Source organism: Chionomys nivalis, chromosome 6 (assembly GCF_950005125.1).
Source record: "Chionomys nivalis chromosome 6, mChiNiv1.1, whole genome shotgun sequence".
In the NCBI taxonomy this organism is placed as follows: domain Eukaryota; kingdom Metazoa; phylum Chordata; class Mammalia; order Rodentia; family Cricetidae; genus Chionomys; species Chionomys nivalis.
The window spans coordinates 99,368,654-99,392,211 of NC_080091.1; the positions used below are offsets into that span (position 1 = coordinate 99,368,654).

The following is a 23,558-nucleotide window of genomic DNA, read 5'->3' on the forward strand; positions in this document are numbered from 1 at the left end:
GGCCAACAAGTATATGCATAATGCTTGAAGTCATTAATCACAAGTGAAATAGAAGTAGAAGCTGCAGTAAGGTACTGCCTGTTACCCACAGGGTTGGCTACAGTCAAAAGGGCCACCAAGCCAGTATTGAACTATATAAGTTCGCAAGTGTAAAGGATGGAACTACCTTAGCAGGATCTGACCATTTCTTCCAAGTGGAATCAAAATTTCTGAACAGTTTGTCAATCACTGTCAGAATGTAAGTGACCAGTACGCAGGCTTGTCTCTAAGGCCCAGAGCAGTTCTCGGTATGAACCGGCAGGCCATGCATGGACAAGCTACTCCCCACAGTGAGACCCTACAGTAAACTATCCACATAGAAACATGGTACTTAGCAGCCAGGACAGCCTCCTATTATATACCGTTGGGCTCTACTGATCTAAAATTCCAGAGAACACAAAACAACTTCTGTGGGAAAGATGATGAGGTCATCTGGGTGCTTGGGTGGGCACTAGGCTACCAGAAGCCTGTCTTTGGCTTCATAGATAGATAGATTTATTTTTTCGAGACAAGGCTTCTCTGTGTAGCTTTGGTGCCTGTCCTGGAACTAGATCTTGTAGACCAGGCTGGCCTCGAACTCACAGAAATCTGCCTGCCTCTGCCTCCCAAGTGCTGGGATTAAAGGCGTGCACCACCACCGCCTGGCATATTTATATGTTCTGATAAGCCTTCATTGTACCTTAGCAGTGGGTTCAATGTAGCAGGACACATTTGCCGTTTTTTTTTTTGTTTGTTTTTTGTTTGTTTTGCCATGGTCATGTAGCAGCTACATGCGTAGACTCTACCTTCGCCATGCGTGCAAAGCAAGATGAAGGAGGCAGCCAGTAGTCAGACATGGAGCAAGTTCCTATTATTCTGGACCCTCTCTAAAGGCGGTGAAAGCTATAGCTACCCCAGGGACACAGGAACTGACTTGTTGTGGGGGAAAGAAACAGAAATGTTCTGGGATACACAAATACTCAGAACAGCACCTTAATGCAGGTGACTCTGGTGACATCTGAGTCACGGCTGATGCTTTGGTGCCAGGGCATCTTTACCTTCTGCAAATGAACTCCACTGAACTGAAGCTGTGCTTTTCTATAGGTTTCCTTAGAACATGGCAGATGCCAGTTTCCCTTTGGCTGATACTACTCTGGTCCATGTGCTGGTTCCTAGTCGTTTGGAAGCTGTAGTGCTCTCTCTCCCCCCTCCCCGTCTCTCTCTCTGTGTGTCTCTCTCTGTCTCTCTCTCTCTCCCTCCCTCTTTCCCTCCCTCCCTCCCTCCCTTCTGTCCCCCTCTCTCTATTCTTCCCTTCATCCCTTACCTTCAACGTGACGTCTGGCATTGCTTTTATGGTAATTTAATAAAAATAACACAGAGGATTTCCTTGTTTTTTTTTTTCCAGGAACATTCTAAATATCATGGGAATTACCTGTTTCTTGAATGTTTGAAAGATTCCATCTGTGAATTCCTAGACGTTATTCTCAGCTTTTTATAATAAGTATACTTTGAGGTGTGAATTTCATTTAAGATTTCCCATGTATGAGGATAGAAAATACAATGTATTGGTATTATTTGTTTATTACTGTGTGTGAGTGTGTGTTGTAATAGGAGCGGCGGGGCTGCGTCCCCGGCACCCGGCCGCCCGCATGGCTTAGCTTATGACCTGAAATAATTACACAGAAACTGTATTTTTTTAATCACTGTCTGGCCCATTAGTTTTAGTCTCTTATTGGCTAGCTCTTACATATTGATCTAACCCATTTCTAATATTCTGTGTAGCACAATGAGTTGGCTTACCAGGGAAGATCTTAACCTGCGTCTGTCTGGACTGGGAGAATCATGGCGACCCCTTGACTCAGCTTCTTTCTCCCAGCATCCTGTTTTGTCTACTCCACCTACCTAATTTTCTGTCCTATTAAAGGGCTAAGGCAGTTTCTTTATTTAACCAATGAAATTAACTCCTCCATCAAGTGTGCCAGTATATATGTGTGACGAGACCAAAGAAGGATGCGGAGTGTTCAGCGATATGATCGCCACTTTATCCCTTTAAAGCAGCAGCTCTCACTATATCTGGAGCGGGGCTGACCTCCAGCAGCCCGGACAATCCTCCTGTTGTCTTCACCTCTCTCATGCTTTACATTGGTGCTAGGATCTGAACTCAGGTCTTCACACTACACCTGCACAGCAAGTACTCTTGTGCATTGAGCCACTTCTCCAGGGCCTGTGTGGTCATTTTAATTTCCTTTCTGTTTCTGCTTGATTGTTCTCTTTACTGTGGAGGACTGAGGTAGAGGCTCGGAGTTTGCAAACCAGCTGCTTTCTAGGGACTATAGCATGACCCCATTACCTCTAGCTTCCATGTTGGCAGTGATATATTCTAATATCACAACCCATATGCTGCTAGGGAGGTCATATTTGTAAGCCTCACTGCACAGGTGATGTCAATACCAGTCATGCTTTGACCAGATTGGTCCAAGCCTCATGTATGCTTTGGGAAACCTACCAGGGAGATGGAATTATAAGTAATTTAAAATTATAGTTCTCTTTCTATTGTGATAATACATATGAGTTTCACTGTTTTAATCAGTTTCAGGCGCACAAAGCAGTGGTGTTAAACACATGACACTATTGTTCAGCCATCACGTCTACTTCTGGAATGGTCTCATCTTTCCAAACTGAAATTGTCCCAGGAAAACACTTAGCTTCTTATCTATGTCTCCCAGCCCACAAACTACTTTCTATTTTCTGCTCCATGGACCTGAGTCCTCTGAGGGCTTCACAGCAACCATCCTTTGTGACTGGTGCATTTCCCTCAGTATAATGTTTGCAGATTATACTGCTTGTGTCAAAACTTCCTTCCCTTTTAAGACTGAGCAATATGTAAGGTGGGGGCAGACACATTTATTCCTTTCTCCATTCACCTGTGGACTGATTCTTGCTGCTTTGCCTCCTAACTTTTATGAATGATGTTGCTCATACTAAAAGTGGACAAATATCTGTTTGAATTCGTGTTTTAAGCATGTTTATGTATGTACTCAGAATTACTGGATCATATGGTAATTATGTATTTGATCTTTCTATTACATATGTAAGTGTTTTGCCTGCAAATGTATATCTATTACATGTGTGTACGTGTATGTATATGTGTGGTATATGTAGATGAGAGATAGATAGATAGATGTGTGTGTGTGTAGTATATGTAGATAGATAGATAGACAGATAGAGACAGACAGATAGACAGACAGATAGATAGATGATAGATGATAGATAGATAGATAGATAGATAGATAGATAGATAGATAGATAGATAGATAGATTAATAGATAAGCCGGGCGGTGGTGGCGCACGCCTTTAATCCCAGCACTTGGGAGGCAGAGGCAGGTGGATCTCTGTGAGTTCGAGACCAGCCTGGTCTACAAGAGCTAGTTCCAGGACAGGCTCCAAAACCACAGAGAAACCCTGTCTCGAAAAACCAAAAAAATTAAAATAAAAAAAAAAGATAGATTGTGTGTGTGTGTGCGCGCGCGCGCGTGTGTGCATGTGTATGTGTGTGTGTGTTCAAAGTCCTTGGAGACCAGAAGAGAGCACTGGATACTATGGAACTGGAGTTACAGGCAGTTGTGAGCCGCCATGTGAGTGTCGGGAACCCAGGTCCTCTGCAAGAGTAACTAGTGCTCCCAAGTATTAAGCTATCTCTTCAGGTCCAGTGCTTGGCCCTTTGAGGACCGACCAAACTGTCTTCCACAGGCCAAACCACTAAACATTCCCAGCACAAGGTTCCACTTTCCTCGCATCTTTACCAATACTTCCTCTTTTCTGTCTTTTGTAATACCTGTCCTAATGTATGGTGTAAAGTATCTCAGTATAGTGGAGACTGGCATTTGGTGGATCTTAGTGAACATCACAAGAGCTTCCCAGGGTTGAGGATTAACAGGAGGATGACATGCAGCCTCTGGTAATTTTTGATCCTCAAAGAACTGTGAGATCATGGGTATCTTTGCCCATCAGGTTTTTGGTTTTGGGGTGTGTGTGTGTAATGTTTTTCAAGACAGGGTTTCTCTGTGTAGCTTTGGCTGTCCTGGAACTCACTTTGTAGACCAGGCTGGCCTCAAACTCACAGATATTCTCCTGTCTCTGCTTCCTAAATGCTGGGGTTAAAGACATACACCTCTATGCCTGGCTACCCATCAGGTTTTTTCTTGGCTTTCCAAAAACTGAATCTGTGATGCATCTTTGTTCACATAGTGGACCATTATACTGCATAATAGGCAGTAAAATAATATAGAAGAGGTTGAGGCAGCCATGATGGTCCTCTCCTGGGTCTTCCACATCTCCAAGTGCACTGTAGCCCCAGATGTTCCCTAGTTATATGGCCATATGCCCAAGACATCCCTTATCTCTAGCCTTGTGTTGGGATAGTGGCTATCTGTAGGCCCATGTCCCAACAAAGGACCATTTATGACAGATGATGGGAGTGAGAGGGCTAGGTAGGGGGATGTGCATAACAATGTCTGACCACTTTCCCAAGCTTCTGCCACTAACCCTCTTTCTCTAAGAACTAACTGTGCACCATCCCCAGGAGTGGACATGATGACATTTAAAACATCTACAACATGACCACCTTCAAACTGTCTGTTACTCTATTGGCCTCCTTCTTGTTTTGTTTTGCTTTGCTTTGGTCCAAGGTCTCATATAGCTCAGGTTGGCTTCAAACTTGTTATTTAGTTAAGATTGGCCTTGAATTCATGAAACTCCTGCCACACCTCTCAAGTTCTAAGGTTTCGGGTTTGCTCCACTGTTTCAGGCTTTGTATTTTCATTTTTCAGACATTCATTCTGTCATAAGAACCTTAAATTTATCAAGAATTTTAAGATACCCCAAAGTTTAAACCAGAAATTCAATCCAGGCAGCATACAGTTGCATACCACAATGGTGTCACCATCTTCACAGTAAGCTTGTCCAGCAGGGAGCTGGTATGTCTTTAAAAAATTTTAAGCATGGGGCTGGAGAGATGGCTCAGCAGTTAAGAGCACTGCTGCTCTTCCAGAGGACCCAGGTTCAATTCCTAGCACTCACCTGGCAGCTCACAACTGTCTATAACTCCAGTTTCAGGGGAATCCGACACCTTCACAGACATACATGCAGGAAAAACATGGATGCACATGCAATAAAAATAAATTTAAAAAAACCCTTAAGATTCTATAGATTTCTTTGTAAAATGCAGTGTTTCCATAGTTGTAAATGCAAGTTCTCCCTTACGTGTGTTCAACTGGCATGGATAGTTTGGGGGCAAAGCTATATTGACTTTAGGTAAAATGTCATCCCCTGCTATCCTTCTATATAGTTAGTTCTGGTCAGTTTTTTCTAGAACATCCTGAGTGTTTCAGACAGAAGATGGTACCAATAGCAAGAGAAGTGGAGAGACAGGGAGTGCTGTGTCTTAAGACGCCATACTCACTATTATTTACTTTTCTCATGAAACTGGGCCTCCAAAGCTGTGTTAGTGAACAACAATGCAACTGTCACACTTTATTGTAATAGAAGTATGTTCTCTTTCATTGCAGTTCTGATTCTCTTTATAGATCCTCTCTACCAATATTACATTGGATCTTTTTTTTTTTAACTTTTCAAGTCAGGGTTTCTCTGTGTAGCCATGGCTGTTCTGGAACTCACTCTGTAGACCAGGCTAGCCCCAAACTCAGAGATCCACCTGTCTCTGCCTACTGAGTGCTGGGATTAAAGGTGTGTGCCAGCATTACCTGGGTAGGATTAATTCTTTTTATTTCTTAGAATGATTATGAAGCCCCTCCACTTTGATTTTCCTTCTTTGTGATTAAAGGTTACAATTATTCATCCAGAACAGCTTTAGTCATAGACTTTATTTTTAGACATATAGTCTGTTAGATTAGGTTAATCAAATCATGGGGTGAAGATTTGGGGAAATAAAGATCCCTTTGTCTACACTGAAACTGTCCAGACTTTCTCTGCAGCTTCTGGGGGATGAGCTGATGCCCTGTGCAAACACGACCAGGTGCGTGCATGGTCTTGTGACTCCCTAAAAGTCAGAGAACAGCTGCAGGGTGTCTGCTTTCCACTGTTTTCGAGCTTTTTATGCCTTCAGTTTAATGTCCGCTTCAGTTGAAAGGCAAACTAATATTTGAACCTCGGGGGCTATAACCTCTGCGGTTTGGTTTTCTGTTTAGAACTTGTAGTTTGATTAGATCAGGACAAAGAAACATGGTCTCTACCACCTCTAGTTTTAGTCTTTTGAGACTGAATACTCATTAGAGTTGTGGTGTCTCTGGTGTTTAGAAAGTACAAATACTACTCCTACAGGAATTGGTCAACCAGCTTCCATAGGTCTAAGGCTGTTGCCATCCCCAGAGAATCCCAAAGCTGCCTTCTCATTGTAGATCAGTCAACACTTATATTTACTTAAATCAAAATCATATAATTCTTTTCTGGCTTTACACTCAGCACCAAAGAGTGTGAGCTTCTTTCAAGCTATTGGGTGCGTCAACCAATGGCCTACTTCTTTTCATTGCTGAGCAGTACTTTATCCCCAACCTGCACGTTCCGTGGTTCACTTGCCCATTTGCCTGCTGATGGCCAGAGAAGTTATTATGTTTTACTATTATAAACAAAACTGCTATAACTTTTGTCCCAGAATTCATGTGAACTTAAGTTTTATCTTTGTTGGATAAATCCTTGGGACTATACTTTTTGAATCACATTATAGGTGTGTTTAACACTGTAAGAAACTAAGCCAGGCAGTGGTGGAGGACGCCTTTAATCCCAGCACTTGGGAGGCAGAGGCAGGCAGATCTCTGGGAGTTTGAGGCCAGCCTGGTCTACAAGAACTAGTTCCAGGACAGGCTCCAAAACCACAGAGAAACCTTGTCTCGAAAAACAAAACGAAACAAAACCCCTAATAGTTCCACGGCAGAGTTCCCCTAATAGCTCACATAGTCTAGCACGTGAGGCCCTAAGTTCAATTCCAAGCACTAGGGGAGAAAGGCAGAGAAAGAACAAGCTCACATCGACTCACGGCCCCCCAATTCCTGTATCATCTGTATCCCACCAGTATGTGTTGCTGTTTGCACATCCTATCCAGCACTTGTATAGCCAATCTCTAATTGTTGGCGACTTAATCTGGAATTCCTTTGACCAAGCATTATTTCTAACAGTCAATCATACATTTCTACACATTTGCCACATATATAAGTTTCTTGGTAAAAGATGTGCTAAGACGTTTTTCATCCATGTATGTGTGTGCACACATTCATTTGTCAATACAGGTTTGCGAATGTCACTGTGTGCATGCACCACAGCCTGGGGTCACCCTGCCTTCCAGAGCTGCCTCCACAGTCTGAAGGCTCAGAAATCCTGTAACAGAAGTAGATCTTCCTTCAGTGCCCAGAGGCAGCCCAAGCAGAAATCCCTGTCATATAGGAAGGCTCAGGGAAGACCCAACAGGCACACAGATCCGTAGTAGCACATAGATGGCGTTCAGTAAAATGGAGATTGCAGTCTATGTGAAGGGTGGGATGCAGGACAGGCCTTAAATAGGCAGCCACAAGCCACACTGCCCCCACGGTCACACTCCAGCCACTGTTCATCTTCTCTAGGACAGTGGTTCTCAGCCTTCCTATAGCTCTGATCCTTCAGTACCTAACACTTCCCATGTCATGCTGATCCCCAACCATAAAATCTTCATTACTACTTCATAATAGTAATTTTGGTGTTATGAACTGTAATATAAATATCAGTGTTTTCTGATGGTCTTAGTGACCCTGTGAGAGGGTCATTCCACCCGCCCTTAAAGGGGTTGTGACCCACAAGTTGAGAATCACTGCTCTAGGAATAGACATAGTCACCGGATTCAGTTATCTCTGCTTTAGAATGCCAGCACCTTTTCAGAGGGAGAAATAATTATGGGTTTCTCTCACTTAAGTGTAAATTAGCTTGTTCTAGTAGGGAATAAAATTTACATGAAGGCAGTCAGGATTGCAAGGTTTGTCCTTGCCTGCCCCAACACCTGCCAGAGACAGCAGTGCTAGAGGCAGAGAGAATCCAGTGAGTTAACTGGAAAACCGCTGGAAGATTTCTTCACGACCCAACAACTTCCCTTGAGTCACTGACCCAGCATCTCCTTTGTAAGTTTCTAGATGCAGCTGAGAACTAACCAAGAAGCTCATAACTTTCAGTAAGATTCAAGATCTGTTCTGTTAGCAAATGTCTGTTTCAAGTTGGGTCTCTGTCTCCACCCTGACAGCAACGATACGTCCTCAGTATCCCCACACCCTATCCCCTGTGGTAGAGTCTCAGGCAATCAAAACATCCAAGGACATCATGCAGAGGAGAGAGGACATCTGGCTTTGCTCTTGCTTGTCATGGTAATAGGGTTGCAGGTACTCCAGAGCCACAAAAACCAGGGAACCAGCACCCATGCTGAGATCTTGTGGGGCTTGCCAGTGCCCCATCCTGGGTGACATGGTGTCTGGGTGCAGTGGGCTTAGGATTGCTCATTGGGTCAAGCTTTAGTATGTAATTACAGCCTCTGTCCTCTGAGCTAAACTGTAAGGGCATTTGGGGTGGTTTCTGTAGGGCCTATGACTCAGGAGCTCATGAGAACATTGGTGCCTAGCGAAGGGGCAATTAGGGTCTTGGTGCTAAAGACAGGCAGTGCCTGCAGCCTGGGTCATGGGTGCTTGCCTGTTGCCTACTTTAGTGACCAATATTGCCCACCAGACATCTGTTTCCTGACTGTTCATCAACCATGTATCTGCACATCTGGATTTTCCTTCCACTACCTTCCAGAGCCAAATCCTCGGTCAGACACAAGCCTTGGTGATGGCATACACCTGCCTCTCAGAAGCACATGGATGATCAGACACGTCAGTGCATCTAAGCACACATATGCAGTAACATGTTCACCGATAAAAAGATACACAGATAAGCATATGAACATGCAACTACAACACAACTACTTGCACATATATCTGCAAGCATGCTCACAGCCAGAACACCCACTGCTTCCCACAAGGGATGGCACCACTGGACCCATGGCCGGCAGAAGGAATTGGGAACGCTGAATGCTACTGCCTGACCTCTGCTTTTGTTCCTAGGGGCCACCAAGGACATGGGGAAGATGCTTGGGGGTGATGAGGAGAAGGACCCTGATGCTGCCAAGAAGGAGGAGGAACGGCAGGAGGCACTGCGGCAGGCAGAGGAGGAGCGCAAGGCAAAGTACGCAAAGATGGAGGCGGAACGTGAGGTCATGCGGCAGGGCATCCGAGACAAGGTGAGCAACGGATAGGTGCGGGGACGTAAAAAGCCGAACGGTCCTGAAGCGCCTGTGCCACTACAAGACAGTACGCTAGCCGGGAACTAAGCTGGAGACTTAAAAACACATAGACGGAGACAGACAGAGACAGACACGGGCACGGGTCATCCTGGATACAAGAATGCCAAACTTTATTGCGCTCAGGGGCAGCTTATACAGGGATCGTTAGCCACGCCCAGCTCTCGGGATCTTTCAGCTGCAAGCTCATCAGGCTCAGAGCAGCTGCAAGCACAGGCGTTTTGCTCAGTTCACTCCAGCAGGCAAAGGGTCTAAGAAAGTCAAGAGACCAGGGATCCGTAGCTCCACACAGGGAGGAGAGCTGCAGGTAGTGACCCCAACCAGAAGCAGCAGCCTCCTTCGGGGGTCAAAACCTTGGGAAATGAGCCGCTGTGGAGCTACCCATTCTCACGTCTGGATGAGGTCACTCTGAGGGCTGGCCTTTTCTACTCCTCATGCCAGGGCTCGTTGCTTTCCTGGAGCTTTGATCCCTGCTCAGAAAGAAGGCTCTGAGAGAATAGAGATTAGTTGATCATAAAGTCTTGGCGGGTCACGAAAATCAGGGCCGGAGGGTCCTCTTTACCTTTGCTTCCTAGACTCATACATAGTGGATGGGTGGCAACCTGCCTGTTCTCAGTCACCCTAGTGACTGTCTCCTGTGGATGGGGTAGCCAGAAAGCACTGTGCCTATTCATGGTAGAAAAACTGAGGCCCCATAGAATCCTGAATTGAGACCCACGTACAGCCACATCTTTCAAGAGGATGGCCTGTGCCCACTCCTCCTCCAATCCTTACTGTAGCGAGTAGGATAGTGAAGGCTGGACAGAATCCTAAAGAAGTGGTTGCCTGCTTATCAGTGTGCAACCGATGCTAGCAGCTAGGTGGGAGGATCCTGCAGTAAAGCCCTGCTCTTGTCCTGAGCCATGAGGAGGGCAGAGCATGGTAGGCACGTGTGACCCCTGCTCACAGGCCAGGAGCACGGTGGAGACAGTGATTGTCCGCACAGCAGAGAGGCCATGAGAATAAACACGTCATCTAAATCCTTCCTGGCTTTGTAGGGTAGCTCAGCAGACTTGGGTGGGTGAGAAGCAGGGAGTGGCCACATAATCCTCCAGTTCTGGACTTGATGAGATGCTAGGCTGGAGAGTGGACAGCCCAGGTTCCAGACCTCTTTCCTGCCTGTGCATCCACATCAAGTTCTCTGTTGATATGTCAGTGGTTGGGGTAGATCTTTGAGATTCATGGGAAAGAAAATCTGTATCTCCTAAGGTGGATAAAGGGAGATAGTCTTTAGGTGGCTGGGCAAATTGGATCCCTCATCTCCCAAAGGGTCAAATGGGAGGCTGGCCTCTCCTCTCCACCCGTGTTCTGCCCTTGAGATCCTAACAAACCCTTACCCCACACTTGGTGCAGAATGCTGTTTATGGGGTCTGAACTGTGCACCTGCACTGGAGCACAGTTACTGGACAGTTTCCTCAAGCCCTGTAGAAACTGCCAGCTCATTTTGCTTTGACCCTACCTTCCACAGTCAGTGAGTTATTACCGTGGTTAGCAAGATGTGCTATTGACTATGTGAGTGGCGTGGTGGCAGACTCCTAAATTAAGTGTAATATGGAAGGATGAGGGTGAGCATGAGAAACAGTTAGACAGATACAGCGCTGAGAGGGAAACAGTTTGGAGGGAGGGACAGAGAAGCAAGAGAGAGCTGAGAGTCACAGAGGTCCCTCCCTAGGTGGAGCCTAGAGGGAGAAGCTATCCAGGCAGGACAGAGCAAGGTTGGGGTAGGGTGCTATGCTAGATGCCTAGGTGTGCAGAGGCTCTGGCAAGTCCAAGGGGGGTGGGGTGCTGGGTTTTTGTTTCAGGGGAGTCCTGTGCCTGGCTCAGTCCCCCGAGGAAGTCCCTGCCAGATATCACATCACCCACAAAGACTTTGACCTCTCAGTATTTTTTTAAAAAAGGACTCAATGAAGACCCTACAGGGTACCTTCTCCACTTTTCTGTTTTCATACATTTTCCTGGAAATTGTGGAGAAATTCATTCTTTAAAACAGCAGTTCTCAATCTGTTAGTCCTGACCCTTTGGGGATAGAATGACCCTTTCACAGAGGTCCCCTAAGACCATCAGAAAACACAGATATTTACATTGTGATACATAACAGTAGCAGGATTATTTATGAAGTAGCAATGAAAACAATTTTATGGTCGCAGGGTCACCACAACGTGAGTGACTGTATGAAAGGGTTGCAGCATTAGAAAGGCTGAGAACCACTACTTCAGAAAGTTTCAACAGCCTGTGCCAGACTAATTATGAAGAAGAAATGGAGAACATTCAAATGAACCTCATGGGAAGGGTAAAGTTGTAGGGGTCAAAGCCCCAGGCATGTCCAGATGCTCTGGGCCCCATCCGACCTCAGCCTGTACTGGACAGGGTGGTACAGAGCTTCCGACACCCTCCTGCTGCTGGACCACTGCTTGGCCATCCCAGACTCTAGTAGTTCTTTTCTTGTTGTTTTGTTTTGTTTTGGAGACAGGGTTTCTCTGTAGCTTTGGGGCCTGTCCTGGAACTAGCTCTTGTAGACCAGGCTGGCCTCCAACTCACAGAGATCCACCTGCCTCTGCCTCCGAATGCTGGAATTAAAGGTGTGCGCCACCACCGTCTGGCTACCTAATAGTTCTGACTCTTGGGCCTTTGCTGCTGCTGCTCCACCTTCCCAGCTCCCACTGGAGTAAATTCTGCCTGTTGGGTATGACTTTTCAGCCCTCACTGGGCAGCCCCTGCTACCCACTAGAACTGGATCCCCAACCTTCCCTGGACTGTGTCTCTCTGGTCAGGGATTGATAGGTTGAATGGTGTTGCAAGGCTTTGCAGTGATGGGGGAGGGGAAGAGACTGAGAACGGGGACAATTTTCATGTCCATATGTTGTAAGGCCCCCAACAACCCATTTAGAAAACTGGACATGGCCATGTCTCAAGATGTGGGGTGTTTCCTAGAGAAGGATCCATGTCTATTAGGAAGTCACCTAAGCAGGTACTTGATTTGCATACCTACCATCCAACTTCTATTTCCACAGCATCCAGATCTGCACACACACCTTCAGGTTTGCATATGTACCACCCGATTTGTGCCTGCTTTCAGCCACCCACAGTGAACCGTTTGTCGAGCCAGAACCTTCCTCCTGGTAAAGAGACAAGGCCCAGGTGTAGAGCTGGCATGTTTTAGCCCCCAAGCTTCTGTACTCAGACTCTCTCATCTGTATGATGAGGAAGGGTGTGCGGTGAATACCAGCTAGAGTCGTTGGCTCTTACCACTGACAGCCGCTAGAGGCTTCTTCTAAACAATGTTCTTAGGTCTTCTGTTACCCCTTAACCCAGTCCCCAGTCTTCACCTGGCTCTGGAAGCTACCCAGGAGGTGCCTTCTAATAAACCTGACTGACTGACACCTCCTGTGGTCCTGTCCTTGGGCACCTGACGTAATGAATACCTGGCTGGGGTTAGCCTGACCTTTATCAATGGAGTTCAGAAGACCAGAACAGGCCACACAGGTGGAGTCTGGTTCTGGGATGCAGCCTGGATGGCATTCTCGAGCAGAATAACCATGACTTTCCCTGAGATAGAGCTCAAAGTGGCTTCAGAACGACCTTGAATCTCAGTGAAGGACTCGCTTTCAGGGAAAGTAACCAAAACGGTAATTATCACACACTTGTCTCCAAATGTAGCCATAGGCAGCTCAGACTCTCAGATTGCCCATGGACCCCACCTGGCCTATCCTTCTGCTCTTCCCCTGGCTGGAAGCTGCTCTGGCCTGACCTAGTTTCTGGAGACATCTCTCCCGGCTGACACACACACTACCCGACAGAACACTGAGCCACGTGTTCCTCTTCTGTACCACAGGGGCTCTGCCTGTATGGGTAAGGTTTTCCCAGAAGGTGACCTGCCGTGGGACCAGTGCCAGGTTGAAGATGGGGGGTGGGCCCCTGGTGTTTGCCTTTCGTGCCAGCTGACACCCATCACTTCTCTGTCTGGTACTGGAAGGCACCAGGGAAAATGACATTCTCTGCTGTGCTTTTTCACCTGGTCAACAAAACTATTCTCAGTTCTGTTAAGGGATGACCAAAGAAGTAAAAATGAGCCCCGTTTATTTTTTATTTAGGGACACTTGTCTCCACCAGGAGAGAACAAAAGTGCCTTTAGTAGAGGAAGAGCGCCCAGGCAAATCCCATCTAGAAACAGATTACACCGTTTCTTTGGATAGGGGCTGTTGAGGAAATAAGCCAGGAGTGTCTGTGTTCCCTTACAAGCTGGAGAAACAAAGTTATGAGTTTGTAGAGTTTGCATGCTTTCAGGCTTCCAGGAAAGGTGGTCCACCATAAAAGGTGCTGGAAACGGAGCCAGGATGAGTGCTATGTCGGTGGGTGGGTGGGCAGGGTCCCAGGATAGACTCCAGCAGGGAGCCCTAGCGAGCAGCCTCTTCTTACCTCTGTGATCTTTCGCACCTCTTTTATTTTTTTGTTTTTAAATCATTATATAATATATTAGATACCATTATAAACAAAGTGTGTTTTGTGATTTTCCCCACCCTCCTGCTACAGTTCCTCCCTTGTAGCATCCCCAAATTCTTTTATTTTTTATATTTGTTTTTATTGTTTTTAATTATGTGTAGGATCGTGTGTCTACACTGTAGGTGTGTGCACATGAGTACAGGTACCTGAAAGGGCAGAGGTTTCAAGTTCCTTAGAGCTGGAGTTACAGACACTGGTGCTGGGAACCAAAACCCAAGTCCCAGTCTGAAAGAGCAGCAAGTCTGATAACTGCTGGTTCCCCTCTCCAGCCACCCCCAGACCTTTTTTCTCTTTCCAATCCCATGTGTCCTCCAGGCACCTCTTAGTTGTCCCATTTTCTGTATGGTTTTCCAAAACCTGGGCGGGATCGGTTCTGGAGTCCTGGTGAATAGGACGGGCCTGGGACTCAGCTGGAGTCTTCCCCAGCTGTGAGAACCACCTGGCTGGTCTCTTCCGTGCAGGAAGGACCTGGCCTCTCTGTGCATTGCGTCAGTGCCGCCCAGGCTGGGTACTGGGGAGGGAGTATGCAAGCCCTGCTTGATTACTCTTTCCTTCACAGTATGGCATCAAGAAGAAGGAGGAGCGTGAGGCTGAGGCCCAGGCAGCCATGGAAGCCAACTCAGAAGGCAGTCTGACTCGACCGAAGAAGGCCATCCCACCAGGCTGTGGAGACGAGCCGGAAGAGGAGGACGAAAGCATCCTGGACACTGTCATCAAGTACCTGCCTGGGCCACTGCAGGACATGTTCAAGAAGTAATGATCCTGCCTCAGCGCCAGGAGCCCCGCCCACTGTACAGACCCCCTCGGAGCCCCCCCCACAAGGGATGTTGGGAGCAGATGCAGCCCCCCCTGCAAAAATAAGCCATAGTCCTAGATCTATCCCGCCCATGTCCTCCTCGCGCCTCGGGAGCCTCTGGCCACCCTTCCCCGCACTGCCATCATTGACCCCACCAGGCAAGGGTGTGACCCTCAGGCCCCTGTGCTGTGCATCCTTGCCTTTGGGTGGTTGGACCCCTCCTTACTAATCTTGAGTTCACCATTCCCACTGAGCCTGCCCAAGGTCAGGCCCCGAGGGCCAGCCCTGACCACCCCTGGGGTGCCATCCCTCCGTGGGTGGCCACCAGTCAGGGCCTAAACTCAGGAGCACAGCCATAGTGGGGTGGGACTTGGGGAATGAGCCGTGGGTGCCTGGGGCCCCAGCCCTTCCCTGAGCCCATGGCCCCAGTTTCTGGACTTGTTGGACCTGCTGGACCATTAGCTCTGTCTTCCTGTCTGTGCGCTAACACCCTAGTCTTCACCGGCGGCCCTCGCACATTTTGTCCAGCTGTCTCTTTCTCTGTCGCTCTGCAAGGTTTGGCTTCTTAAGAATGCCACAGCTAGGGGGAACAAAGCAATAGATTGGACGTGGGTGGGTCTCAGACATGCTTTGAGTCCCTCGATATCTTCTGCAATGCACACTTTCCAGAGTCCCATCTCTCCCTGATCCCATCTCTCCCTGGTGGCCTCCTGTTCTCTTCAGGGAGGGCAGGCAGTCTCCTAGGGAACTCCTGGCTTTACCACTACACACCTACCTTCAAAATGCCCCACTTCCTAAGAGCCCAGGGCTCTGGGAATCCGTGTGCAGAACAGACAGAGGGCCAGGGGATCAGGTGTCCCACCCTCTCCACTATTCCTCCTTTGAAGGGCTGACAGTGGCCCGCATGTGCAAACTCCTGGGCTCAGGCTGTGGTGTTCTCTTCTGTGTGTGGCCCAAGGGCAATATGACCCAGCTACTCCCCTTTGCCCAGCCAGCAGCCTTTGTTCTTCATATTCGTTTAATTTACATCATAATATGTTGAATCTCAGGTAAATGAGGTCTGTATTTGGTAAGTTCTATCTTGACAGAAAGGCCAGCCTGGTCTTCCTGACCCTTCCTGTTCACATTAAAATTGCATTAAGTGTCCATGAGTTTTGGGCCAGGTGTGTGGCTTGGCATTGACCTTCATGACCTTACATAGCTCTTTAGAGAAGCCATAACAACTAGACTGCAATACTAATCAGAATGCCCTCTGCCCAAAGAGATGAAGCATGCTCGGCCCACAATACCCTGCTCACCTGGGCCACTCTCTGCATCTCTGGCTGGTTTTCATGCATTGAAAAGCCAGCTCTGAGCAGATGGCCTTCTCTTGAGTTAACCCTGCATCCTGTTCTCAGCGCATGGAGCACCAGGCCGCCGCGCTTAGTATAGCCTATGTGTTACCTGTCTGTCTGTCCTTGTACCTGCACCTCCTGCATGTCAGAGGCCTCACATGTTCTCTCTGAGGGAATCACAGCCAATAAACAGTGATTTCACACCGTGTGGCTATTCCTTCTTGGGTTTCCATTCTCCCTGGGGGAAGGGAGGCTTCCCTCACACTGGGGACAAATACAGAGTGTCCCCTAGGTCCTGACTCAGATTTACTGCTCCAGCTTATTCTCCAGAGGGCAAAGCTGTCCCTTCAGAACCCCAGTGCCCAGGGTGAGCTCCCAATTTACACAACGTTCCTTCCCCACAGTTCTGCCAGGCTCTGGTAAATCCAGACTACACTGCTTCCCAGGCCTGGACCCACTAGAATTTCCATAGTTCTGTTCCCCTGCCCAGTGCAGGGTGATGTCCCTATACCCTGTGCACACCTTTTGAGATCACTGTCAACTCTGCTGAACGGTTGGAAGTGCTCACAGCACCTGCCAGCTCTCCATCCTGCCATATTTCATCAGACTCTAGTCCAGAGAGTAGTCCATCTGCCTCATTCAGTGGGTCTGCAATCCCAATTCGCCCCATGCTTAGCCCAACCCAAGATGCCATGGCCATGTCTGTCCTAAAAGAGCCCTTGTTCATCTCTCTTTTGGGGCATCCCTCTTCTAGGAGACAGCAATGGTGGAAATTCCAGCCAGCAAAACCTGCTAGTATGAGCAGAAAGGCTGCTCGTATCTCACTCCTGCTTGCAGGCGTGGGTGGAGGTGAAGAGAAAAGTGGGAATTGGGGATGATTTAGGTGATTTTCCTGCTCTCCTTCAAGTACAGGAGAAGTATCTCTCACGTCCCTCATGACTCTGGAGTAAGAGACCCACCCCAAGCCCTACCACCTCCTCCAGCCACATCCCACCTGCTGGGGCAGCAGCTACTTCTTTTGCTGGAGGTGTACCTAAGACCTGATCTCTGAGGCTAGGCTCTGGAGCTCTGCAGAATGCTGTCGCCCAGAATGGATACTCTTCCTATTAGTCACCTACCTGTCATCTGGTGCTCTACCTCACAGTTGTCTGGATTCCTCTTGGGCCTAAACAATGACCTGAATGTTTTAGCTGATGGAGAACTTGATCAGTTGGTCACCCAAGGAGTGATGGGTTAGATCCTGGCGGATTATGCTATATTATCTTCTAGGCCTGGAACAACTGAGGTCCCTTCTCTCTCTCTCTCTCTCTCTCTCTCTTTCTCTCTTTAATTTATTTATTATGTATACAGTGTTCTGCCTGCATGTGTACCTGCACCCCAGAAGAGGGCACCAGATCTCATCACAGATGGTTGTGAGCCACCATGTGGTTGCTGGGAATTGAACTCAGGACCTCTGAAAGAACAGTCAATGCTCTTAACCACTGAGCCATCTCTCCAGCCCAGGTCCCTTCTCTTGTAGTTATGTGTGTATGTGATGGGAGAAGTGGTAAATAGACACTGTAATTAGTGATTTCTGCTTGGAGGAAAATGGGTATGGAGTTACAGGGTCTGGAACTGCTGTTCATGAGTGTTGTGGTTATTGTCAGGAGTGACATATGAGAGATCAAGAGGATGGGAGGCAGGAGTCATGTGGGCACTCTCCATGCATGTGCTTGTGTGTGCATGAAGTGTGTGTATTCCAAGTTAAGGGACAGGCACCAGGGCTAGAGAAAGTTGTCCTGAAGCTGTAGAACATGATGTTCCTACAAAACCCCCACCTGCCAGCCTAGCCCCAGACACTGGAGGTGGACCTTCTGGATGTTGACTTATCCTGAACACTTTTGGCTGATTTTACCTCCAGTCTCTGGTAAGTCCATCTGTAGGCAGCTAGCCCCGGCAGCCAGCAGATATATATCTGTTCTGACTTGTGCTCCACTCTCTAAGACCGAGAGGTAGAGCTGTTTTCAATCACAAGCTTTCTGACCATCAAGGCATTCCAGAAAACTAAAAAGACGTGCAATTAAGGACCATTTTGTCTCTCTCTGCTAATCCACAGCTAGACAAATCCTGTTTTGCGAAACCAGCAGGGCCAAGGACTCCTGGGTCTGCGCCACCTGTCCACACGTTTTGAACACTGGCTGCTCTCAGGACTTCAGTGCTGAAAGAGGGCCAGGGCAGAGGGGCAATGGGATAACATGCCAGGTCTCCTGTAGGTGTGGAGGAGGGGTACCCATAACCAAGCCCGGTTCAAACCGGCCACTGGTGGAAGGGTGCAAGGTGCAGAGGGTGGGACTCAGCATACAGTGTGGGAATCACAGAAGCTTGATCCAATCACCGCGCTCCACTGAGGGGCGCCACGATTGGTTCCAAGATGATCACATGCAGATCCTGCCCAATCAAAACTAGAAAGACGCAGTTGCCTAGAGAAAATCTCGTCTGAGCTCCTCCCTCGTCTGGCCTCCTCCACCCTCCCCCGGGTGGGACCCTGAAGCGGGGTGGGTGGTGGTGGTGATGTGTGTGTGTCCCAGTCCCGCCTCCTCGCCACATGTTCCCGCCACAGCCCACCCCACCCCTACCCCCGCCTTCGCATGGCATTGCCCTTTCCGAACCTTTAGTCCCCTGTTCCTATCTTCCCCTTCCCCAACAGCATGGGCTAAGTGGTCTTAGCACGGGCTAAGCTTGGGTACAGAGCTCCCTAATCCCCAGAAGTCTCGAGCAAGGCTCTCTCTTTTCTAAAGCAATTAAATGTAGCTCACTCTGACCCTTCACAGGTATTAAGTCTTGGCCTTTAGCGTCACAACAGATTCCAGACCACCCATCCTAGTCTTCCCTGCTTATAAATGGGGGCCGTAGTGGGGTTGGGAGTCAGGCAGAAGGGCCGATGGAGATGTTCACTGGACAGGGTCCTGTACCAACCAACATTGTTTTCCATAGGGTAACTGTGCTCTTCTGCCCGCCCCCCAAAATTACAGCTCACTGCTGTCAGAGGCTGTTCCCTTCCTTTATCCCCACAATGACTTTGATCAAGGACCAGGCAAAATAAGATACAAGAGAACAGATTGGAGCAGCGAGTAGACCTGGACATTTCAGAAGTCTAGTTCTGGCTGTGTACATGAGGGTTTTCTGGCCCCCAGGAATCCTCCTTTCAACCTTCAGGCGAACCCTGAGCTGGCCTCACCTCTGACCTGGGTCAGACGAGGCTAAGAGAAAGCCAGGAACTCACTACCTGTCCTAGCTCTGGGTATGGATATTGATATGTGTGACCAAGTGTTTTCTGGGGGGCTGCCATACCCTATGAAGATGCAGGCCCATGTTTTTGGAGGGAACTTGTAGGCCCGGCACTGCACAAGTCCCTAAAGCACCCCAGTATTGGGGATGGTGTGGTAGGTAGATGAAGAAGGCTGTTTGGCTGGGCTTCACTCTTAGGTCTTCCTGGGCGATGAAGCTCAGGGAAGGCCCATGGCCAGCAGAAGCGTAGACCTCTCCTTTGTTTGTCCTTCATCAGGGCCCACACATAATCTTTAACACCTTCCCACAGAAGGGGCCCAGGCCAGACCCAATGATTCTAACGAGTCCTTGGAATTCATCACCCAAATGTGTGGGTTCTATAATGTCCACCAGGTTCAGGTGCAGGAACCACAGCATTTCTGAGCCCCTTTGGCTATCCTCCCCATCTGACTGGAAGGCAGATCCTGGGATAGCAGAGGCAGCTTAGTGAGGCTTTAGGCAAAATGGCAGACTAACCTTCTGAACCCCCATTCCAATATAAGAAACAGAAATAAACAAAGTTCATCCACCAGGAAAAACCACCTAGAGCTGGGGCAGAAAGAAAGAAAACCCTCGGTGAAGTGCTATCATAGCTATGTGGTCACGACTGAGTGTACCCGGTGGTAGAGGCCAAACTGGATTACAACTCAGATAGGGGAAGATGTGCACAGCTACACACACACACACACACACACACACCCCTAAAAACTGAGTAAAGGCATAAAGAGAGTAAGTGAGTCCCCCATTGCAGAGGATGCCACACAGTCTACCCTGCCTTCTTCTGTTAAAGTACAGCAAACTTCCCCTTCTAAAAGTGAAGCCTTTGCAGGAGGATTTGAGTCTAAGGAGTAAAGCACAAAGGATTTCGCCATGATTCCAGGTAGTTAAGATGGCTGTCACTAGTACTGTGTCCTGTGGCCAGCACAGACTGATTCCTGGCTGCCGGTGGACATGTCAGAGGAACTCCAGGGAGCCATGAGTTTGTGGAATACGTCCCAGAGGATAATAAAGCCACTCTAGCTGCCTCCCGGAGAGGCAAAGCCCCGGGGTGAGAGGGGGTGTTCCAGAAAACCCCTGGCTTTTGCTGTGCTTCTTTCTGTTTGCTGTGCATTTGGTAAGGTGTGATTGCTCTCTTCTTGGGAAAATCCCACTCCTCACTGGGAAATTTACATGCAGATCATAACAAAGACGATTTTTATAAGAAAAGTTGGTTAGTTAGACCTATGACTTAATTGGACTTTTTGACAGTTAGTAAAGATGATTAGGAACATGATTTAGGTTATTCTGCCAATTGCTCCAATAAGAGATACATAAAAGGAAAATATAGCTAAAAGTTACCTTCCCCTTTGTTAGCTGTGAGCTTTGGCAGAGGCCAGAAATTATAGACGCATGAATTCTGCCTGTGGAAAAACAGGCTGATAATCAAAGAAAAACAGTTGTGCCTCTACATCCTTGGTCATGCAGCTTACAGAATTAATCACAGGCCTGGTGTGCACCTTGAAAAAACAAAGTTGTAAAAGGAAATTAAATGACCCTATTGTGTGTAAAGAAAAATAAATGGCTAGCTGACCACAGGATTAAAGTTTCTCCAGAGTAGAATTAAGAAAGAAACCCGCTACACTGAAACCACAAACAGCTGCCTGCCAGTACAAAGGAACTGGCTGAAATATACTTGGCTTGCTTAAATCTTTGTTAATCAGTAATAAAAGAATCATTGTTTTGAGGTGAAGGTGTTATGGTGGGAAAGTTAATACAAAGGAAAATGCTTAACTACTTGTGAGCTTCTAAGAAAAACATGTAACTTGTGATCTTATTATTTTTTCTTATGTAAAGATTTTAATTTGTTTTTGGAAAATATGTAAGGTTGTTATGCCCAGTCCGTGAGGACCTCAAAAGACCACCAGGGAGACCAACTCACTGAAATGTAAAAGCAAGGTTTATTGTGTGTACAATACAAGCTGGCAGGGACCTCATTGAAGCAACTGGTGCAGTAGCGGCAAGAGGAAGTGCCCCACCCTTCTAGAGGGCATTATTTAAAGGCAAAACCCAGAAAAGGTACATTGACAGGGTATGTGCTGGCAGGTGATCCTTTTCTTTGGATGGTCTGTTCCTTGGTGGTGCCTGGGTGGTCTCAGGGTGTGGCCTTTACCAGAACCAGGTACTGTACTGCCTCAGGGTGAACTTCTGAGACTCAGGCCTCTATGAGCTTCTCAAGGCTGGGTCCTACAAGGTAATCTTTTCTTGCACAGAAATATTTGTCTTAGGTGGCATAAAAGAGATAAAGGAAAAACAAAAAAAAAATCCAGCAGAGAGAAAAATGAAAACGAAGAATTAAGCTTTGGCCCTCACACAAAAGTCTCCTAAGTGTGTATGCAGCCACTGAAGCAGCTCTTCCTTCCAGTTTCTCTGACACTTCTGGTCTTTCAGCAGCACTGGGAAAACTGTTCCTCTGAGCCCAAAGGGCATGTTAGTTACTTCTAAGCTCTTCCTCAGGAATACCCAGTATAATCATTTGGAAAACCTTGCAATCCAACCTAGTTGCTTAATGCAATGATCTGTTCTGTCTCTTTAAGAGACAAGCCACGCCCACCCCCTCCCCCATCCACTGAGGCAGGCAGGTCCTCCTTCCTGCCACTGGGGATCCGCAGCATTTTTATTAATCCATTTCACTTAACATTCTATAAAATTCCTGTCCGACTCTCCTGGAAACTGTTAAGATCGTTCAGAACCGAGCTCAGTCTGGTGCTTGGCTGTAGATCTCTGCATCTGCTTCCATCAGTTACTGGATGAAGGTTCTATGATAACAGTTAGGGTAGCCACCAATCCGATTACAGGGAAGGCCAGTCCAGGTATTCTCCCCACTACTGCTAGGACCCAACTATGACAAGCTCAAGGTAGGCCTGAATCTCAGTTTACCCTAAGGCATTACCTAGTTCTAAGAAAGACCACAAACTGAGACCACCCGTGTTCTACCTTAGCCCAGCACATACCCATCGCCTTTTCACCAAGGAGGAAGCCCCTGGCATTCCAACATTGTAGATAGGATCACCTCCCAACACATGCACCCATCACTTTTCACCAGGGTACCCCTAGACAAATGTCAGCCAATTGGGGGTCCTGAACCTTAGAGACCCTTCACCCCTACCTTTGCTACTATAAAAACCCAACCTCAAGTGAGCTCATGGCTCTTCGACCACTCCAATACATCAGACACATGGAGAGTCCGAGTTTGCGAACCTGTGTAAGAATAAAAAAAAGGCTCTTTGCTTTTATATACAGGGCTTGGTCACCTAGTTTTGAAATTAAATTTTCACTTTCTCTTTTTTTTCTTTATTTTTCTTAATTTCTTTTTCTTTCTTTCTTTTTTTTTTTTTTTCTTTGAGATAGGATCTCACTACGCAGTCTTGTTTGGTCTGGAACTCACTATGTAGATAGACCAGGCTGGTCTTGAATTCATAAAGATCCTCCTGCCTCACCTCCTGAGTGCTGGGACTGAAGGTTTCCTTAAAAAAATTCACTAACTGGCCAGGGATGGTAAAAATAATCCCAGTACTCTAGATGACAGGGCAGAAGAATCCCAATCTCAAAGTGAGCCTGGGCTACTATCAATGCATATATATAATCTTTAATCTTAGAGAAAAATAAAAGTTTATTCAAGAGTCAAATATAAGTGACCGTGACCTGGGGACAGATTTAGGTTACCTCAAATTCCATGTTCCAACATGGAAGCAGTTTCATAATTTTAAAAACAAAGTCATAAATCAGGTCAAATTTAAAGTACATTGGTGGGTGCATAAGAGCGACAGTTTCAGCAAGGTGGGACCAGCTCTTCTAAGGGCCTCAGATGCCATGCGGTTCCATTCTTGGTTTGGGGATTGGTGGAAGGTGATGCTCTATTAAGTTCATAGATTTCTGTAGGAAGTAAGGGAATTCCTGAGTAAATGTATATCGTTGACACGGGCACAGCCACGTCAAGGACCCTGAACAGCCATTTCTTGTCCACCCTTCTTGTAACTTACATCCTACGACTGATAGAAAATTCTCTTGAAATCTATCGCCTCCTTGTGTGACTTGTGTCACAGACCAGGAAATGGGTACACACGCTGGGACTGGGTGGTCTAGGCTCTGGAATGGAGAAGCTGCAGCTCTTCAGAAGCTCGGCGTGTTTATCACACACAGTTGAACCAGGAGGTGTCAT

The 23,558-nt window shown here is 47.3% G+C and overlaps 1 protein-coding gene across 1 annotated transcript in view; it reads left to right on the forward strand.

Annotated features, from left to right (window-relative positions):
* Positions 1-16,260, forward strand: part of Cplx1 (complexin 1) — a 31,743-nt gene extending 15,483 nt beyond the window's left edge. Inside the window, exons 3-4 of the mRNA XM_057772169.1 lie at positions 9,150-9,325; positions 14,484-16,260. Coding sequence (XP_057628152.1) covers positions 9,150-9,325; positions 14,484-14,681 — 374 coding nt within the window. The 3' untranslated portion in view covers positions 14,682-16,260. The remainder of the gene's footprint in view (positions 1-9,149; positions 9,326-14,483) is intronic.
* The last annotated feature ends 7,298 nt before the right edge of the window (positions 16,261-23,558 follow it).